The sequence below is a fragment of the Teleopsis dalmanni genome, unplaced genomic scaffold (genome assembly GCF_002237135.1).
Source record: "Teleopsis dalmanni isolate 2A unplaced genomic scaffold, ASM223713v2 unscaffolded_contig_0427, whole genome shotgun sequence".
Taxonomy (NCBI): domain Eukaryota; kingdom Metazoa; phylum Arthropoda; class Insecta; order Diptera; family Diopsidae; genus Teleopsis; species Teleopsis dalmanni.
Window position 1 is genome coordinate 7,435 of NW_024031809.1, and position 6,443 is coordinate 13,877.

The window sequence follows — 6,443 nt, forward strand, 5'->3', positions numbered from 1 at the left end:
AACCGTATAGTTTCATGTCTAAATCTTTATTGAAATTGTGTACATCAAAGTTATTATGCTTAACGTCTAAGTACATAGCGACACAGCGCATGTACATAACACTTATACTAATACATGTGCAAAACGTCGCAGCGCAAGCACATGCAGTTTATATTAAGTGTGCATAAACATATTTGACTAGCCAGCACATTCCACGACGCTTATCGCGTGGTGTCTAATTCCCGTTGCATAAATATCGCAAACAAAGTATGGGAATAAACTAAAAATTATTTATGTGCTGTGTCAATATGTTTATGCGCACTACAATAGATACTAAACATAAAATTAATAATTATAATTTTTTATCATAGTAAATTGTTCTTGTAGGATTTTTAAATTGTAAATATAGTTGGGTGCATAATTTAAATTACGGTGTAACACATTTTAAGTAAATTCAAATTTTCCAATCAGATTTTGTAAATCTTGCACAAAAACACACGATTGTTTTCCCTATTGTCCATGAAGTATATTTGACATTGGCACCGATGAACCTACTTTGTGGTGCACTTGGACTTGGATTTTAAACGTTGAATTGAATTGTTGACCATTTGCCGCAGTGTTGTGAATTATTTCTGTTGCTCCGAACGAAGTCATTTGGAAGCATGAAATGAATATGCGCATGGACTGCGCAACAGATCCCGGCTGACGCTTGTTTGAATTTGAACGCATGATAATTGCGTTCTTTGTTCATAGAATCAATCATCACTTTCGAATATGCGGAATATTCAATATCTAAGTCATATTCGAATGCAAGACGAAGAAACGAATTGGATCTAAATGCTTTATGAACTTGTTGACGTAGTCGGTTATTTGCTCTGAGTGTGTTAACTACGAGCCGGCGGGCTTGTCGTTATTAATTTCGTTCAGCTCGCACCTCTTGTATTTGAGATAAATAAAAATAAAAAAATTTTTCACCCTAATCCTTATAGCGATATGAAATATACTTTACGACCTATTCTTATACCTACCAAATATTCATAAAAAGTTTTATGAAAATCGGTAGAGCCATTTCGGAGGAGTTCAAACACTAACACCGTGACATGAGATAAATTGATACTAAACCAAATGGGACTTTATTTGGGATTTTTTACACTGCAAACATTTAGCCACTTAGCCCAAAAAAGTGTGCGAGTTACATTTTGACAGCTTATATCAGCTGTAAATATGTTTTGATTTCAGTATTTCGTTTACATATTTTGCAATAGCGAAGCAAATTGATGAAGCATTTTTATTTGTGCAATTTTTCGAATTAATTTAATTAAATAATCGTCGTAAGATATTGATAAAGAAATTCGTAGAAGATTATCCAAAGGTTATAATAAAATAATTTCTGTAAGTAACATAAATGATCAGTTTAACTATTTAGCGTGGGTTCTTATGCAAAAGTAGATATTCTTTCGAAATATTTAAAGCTGTTGTGGAAAAGGATAATTTCATCATAAAAAAAATTGAATTTCCCTCACCAAATGAAGAAACTAATTTAGATATTCTCAAAGTTCATTCGCGTAAAATTAACTTGACCCGCTGCATTAATTTGCTTAAAATAGCTAAACTTATACCGGGAGCTTCTGGTGCAGAAGTTAAAGGCGTTAATATAGGTGCTGGCATGTACGCATTGCGTAAGCGTCGTGCGCATGTTACTCAAGAAGATTTTGAAATGGCTGTCGCTAAAGTTATGCAGATGAATTCAGAGAAGAACATGTCTATTAAGGAATTATGGAAGTAAATTTTAAGACTTTTATACACCGAATATCATGAAATGCTAATTGATTTGTAATTGAATTATTTCTTGGATCTTTACAATTAAGAGCTAAAAACTAAATATAACATTTACGTGTTTTGTATTTGCTAAATTTTTGTGAGAAACGCATAATTATTTTTTTTTTGCTATTTAAAGTGTATTAAAAGCGTTGTATATTAGATTAGGTGTTGGTTTCTAATATTTTGGTCTTATTACTATATATTTTATTACAGTTGTAGATGATTTCAGTTTATATAAAAAATGTTTTGTCTTAAATATTTTTTGAAAACCTTTTGAGTTGCATTTTCGAAATAAAAAATTTCGTAACATCCCACAGTACAGTAAAAATCTGGGGAATTATTGATTTTTTCTCGGACTTCATTAAGTAAGTTTTATAATAACAATCCCTTACATAGTCTTTATGACTGAAAGGGGAATATGTAGATAAATCTTATTAGGGTAAAATACTTATAAGGTATTAGAGCATCAACTAACCATTGCCACTAAAAACTTTAGTGGAAGTTTTGCCGTTCGCAAGAAAAAAGGATCAAGTAGGATCCAATAAATCAAAGGACTTATCTCGGCTTCAACAACAAAATGTTTGCAGCAGTTGCATAAATTAGAGCAATGATTCTCGACTCAAAACATGCTGTAGACCAAAAAAATATTCAATAGGGGTATTCACTCTCTCTTGTAAACTCATTGCAGGGAGCACGAAATGCAAGAATGCTATGCAAAAACTGCAAGACTGCCTTTTAAACTTTTAATTGAAAATAGTGCTTTTAATATTCTGATTGAAGGTATTAACATGTTGTTAATGTAGTTTTCACTACTATATAGTTTCTATTTGTTAGATGATGCAAATTACTGGGAAGTGATGGAGCAATTAAATGAAGACCTTTTGTTTACTTTAGTAAACCATCACAGAAATCACCAACCCGTACCAAAATCTATTCAATGGAGATCTACCATTCTTCAAGAATTTGATGAAGGCCGTTTTTGTCAGATGCTTAGAGTAAATTGGAACGTATTTTCCTTAATAGTCTCACTAATAAACTATTAAGGATTGCTATTGTTTTATATCGTTTGGGTTCATCAGGCGAAAATGCGGCTATTCGTAAAGTCGCTACATTATTTGTTGTTGGAGATATATGTAATAATAATATAATATAAAAATAATTGTTATAATAAAAATATAACTAATTCTTAATTTATTATTGTTATTTGTTATATTTTTTATCGAGGGGGTAGTGGGGCTTTGCACAGCAGAACGCACGACTTTCGGTGCAGAGCTGGATGATGTGTTGTCTGCAGACGATTCAATAAAAAAAACTTCGTTGCCTAGCGCAGAACTAGTTGCTGGCTATGGCAATGTTTCCGTACAAAATTAGACATGCGTCCAAACACTTCATTCAATAGTTCAAAATGTGAACAAATTTTCGTAAGTTTCGCTGAAATTGATAAATAGATAAATTAATTCACAAATGTATATGTATATAATATTATATTTGTGAAAACTTAATTAATGGTCACATCGATTTAAATTATTGAACGAAACGCATGTATATAGCATAGCCATAGATTAACATATCTCGAAATTTTCCTAACAGTCAATTCAAATTTAAAAATGAGAAGCAACAAATGACAAAACAGCTGATTTCCGCCATTTCTGGTTTGTTGCAAGCAAATATACATAGGTTTCAGCATTGGAAGATTGCACGCAATTGCACGAAATTTTGTGCGTGTATTTTGTTGTTGTTATTTGCATTCTCGTACAATCTGTGCATTTCGTGCACCTTGCAATGAGTTTGCAAGAGAGAGTGAATACCCCTAATGTATTTTACAAACAAATTATTGAAAGCAACTAGTGCAAAGAGTAGTACCAATATTTTTAAACAAATAATATCGTTAAGGCAAAAATTCAATATTTTGCAGGCCACCAGTCCTAATGATACCTGTTCATTCATGAACATGAATTATTACGTTATGACCAAAGAAGATAAAGAAAAGAAACTGAGAGTTACTCGAAAAATTGTGTATAAATTTTTCTGGATTATTCAAAAAATATTCAAAAATTTTGTATAATGAGGTGAAAATATTACGCAGACAATAACAAAAAGCCTAATGCTACATGATGGCGCGTGAATATTTTCCCCACCCGGACCCTGCTACTTTGCCCACCCGGTCCCTACTCACCACGATATTTGCTAAAGTAAGAGAGGTTTCTGAGAAATTTCGTTGTTTGTTTTGGTTTTTTGACATTAAAAATCCGTTACGAGAAAATGCGCCAAAGTTGCAATTAAGTGCACAAATACCACATTACTGAAAGAAAAATAAGGCGGAATTTGTTTTCAATTATAAAAGCATTAAAAAAAGGTAATTATTCCAGAAAAATATATGAATTATTAGTTAATTAATATTTATTTACAATTGAAACGGAAGTGCGTACTTGGATGTTTAAATTTCAAACATCTCTATATTTTTCCAAAGGATTATCGAAGGTATATTATTAATTAAAAATAACGCAATTTATTGTTGTAGAATAAAGTAAATATATAAATGTATTAACACATTAGAAACTTAGATGTGTGCCTAATTAGTGTATATAATAAACTACGAATTAAGTTGTTCTTTTATTTTTTATTTTTTCCATGATATACTAATAATTATAAAAAAGGAAAAATCCTGAAGAGAAATTAATATTATTAATTATACTTTTATTGAGTGTTGTTATTATATATACATATATTGAAAAATTAGAATCACAATTTTCGGATCAGTTCGATAGCAGTTGCTATAAATTAGGTTTAGCGCAACATTTATTTAATAAATTAGAAAACGTTCATCCCTATATATGTTGCTCTAATTGCAAAATTGAAACTTTTCTATCTTTTTTCATTAAAGTAAGAACTTACTTCATTTTAAAATATTTCAATCGAGATAATAAAGTGTCGAATTTTAAATATAAACAATTATGCTTTCAACACTTATAAACAGCACAAAAGTGTTCATATTCTTTAAGTGATTTTTTGCTTAAACAAAAAATATTTTAGTTTTAATTTTATAATTTATTAAATTTATTTATAATTTATCTTTAATTTAATAGTTCCTTATTATTTTTGGTTTAATATTAAATATTTTTAAAATAGTAATATTATTTTGTATATATTAAGTTATTCTAAATTGTATTTACATAAAATTGTATATTTGTTAAATAAAATATTATGGTGGATAGGCCTATTGGGGAACCGAACACCTAAAACTCGGTAACACGCCAGCAAGCATACCTCTTAGGTGGTGTGGAAAATGCTTATATATTTAACATTTCTTCTAACATTATGCGATGAAGTTGATTCTTATTGTTTACAATGTTGTTATTAACTAGTTAAGAATTTCTTGAATTTCATATACAAAAAACATTTCATCTTACTGAAAGGATTGCTTAAAACTACAAAAAATATGTAGTAGTAAACAGTATATACATTTTTACGATTTTCTATATTGAAAAAATTTGATGCACAAGCAAAAATTGTATTACAATATACCAAACTTTTTTTGAATTTTAAAAAATTATATTAATATTAATCTTTTTAAAACAAAATATTAAAACAATGCAACCTAATACTCGAAATGTTTGAACACATACTAACTGTTCTATTAGATGCTCAGCATATATATAAATATAGTACGTATATGTGCAACATGATTAAAAGAACTTTTATTTTAATAAATGCGATACAATTTTTTTAACTTTATTAAAACAATTTCATGACTAATTATATATACATATTTACATATATCAATAATAGCTACTTTATATTTACTATTGATTTTAGTTTACCAATTCTTCATTTATATTTGATTCATATAGCGCATTTAAAACTTTTATGTAAATTGAAGTAAAACTGATATAAAAAATCATGCCTATATTTACGTATTATAATCGTATTAATATATAAAATGGATTTTCCAAGAACAATAATTTATACTATTTCTTCTAATTAGAAGAAATGGCTACATGCTAATATGCAACCACAAATGTAGTAAATATTTAAGTTATAAGCCACACCGTTTTTAATATTTGACAATTCTGGTATGGTAAATAAGTAAAAGAGATTTCTTTGCGATATTACACAAAGAGGCACCATTATTCAAAATTTCCTCTCAGTTTCTTTTCTTTATCTTCTTTGGTTATTTTATTGCATAAAAGTATTTTATTAAAAATAAAATTGTTGAATTAAATTAATAATAAATTAAATAATATTAAAAGTCTTTAAACTATTCATACATTTGAATATGAATATTTTAATATACAAATATAATTTACATACTCCACTCTTTTTACCACCAAAAAATTGTTTACAATTTTTGTTTTTTTTTATATTTCTTATTGGATTTTTCACATATTTAACAAACACAAATTAACACATAGCACAACTTTATTAAAATATATTAAATATATACTCACATATATTTTTGCTTTACTAATTTGTATTTATACACATCAAAACAAACAAATCACATTAAACACAAAACATATATTTTAAATCCACAATTAATAAATTATTGTTTTTTTACCTTCTTTCGTCATTTTTAGGAAATTCATACATTCCCTTAAATAACTTACATCCCATCACGCAATTTCGCACCATCTTCAAATATT

General features: G+C 28.3%; 1 protein-coding gene across 1 annotated transcript; it reads left to right on the forward strand.

Annotated features, from left to right (window-relative positions):
- The first annotated feature begins 1,104 nt into the window (after positions 1 to 1,104).
- LOC119663456 (26S proteasome regulatory subunit 8-like) lies at positions 1,105 to 1,765 on the forward strand. Its single transcript, XM_038073060.1, has 2 exons — positions 1,105 to 1,162; positions 1,452 to 1,765. The coding sequence occupies exons 1-2, from the start codon at positions 1,105 to 1,107 to the stop codon at positions 1,763 to 1,765; spliced, it is 372 nt and encodes a 123-aa protein (XP_037928988.1).
- The last annotated feature ends 4,678 nt before the right edge of the window (positions 1,766 to 6,443 follow it).

Coding starts and splice junctions, on each gene's coding strand:
- LOC119663456 (XM_038073060.1), top strand. CDS start 1,105: ATGGGACTTTATTTGGGATTTTTTACACTGCAAACATTTAGCCACTTA. Junction 1,163..1,451: donor TAGCCACTTAGCCCAAAAAA/GTGTGCGAGTTA, acceptor AAATATTTAAAG/CTGTTGTGGAAAAGGATAAT.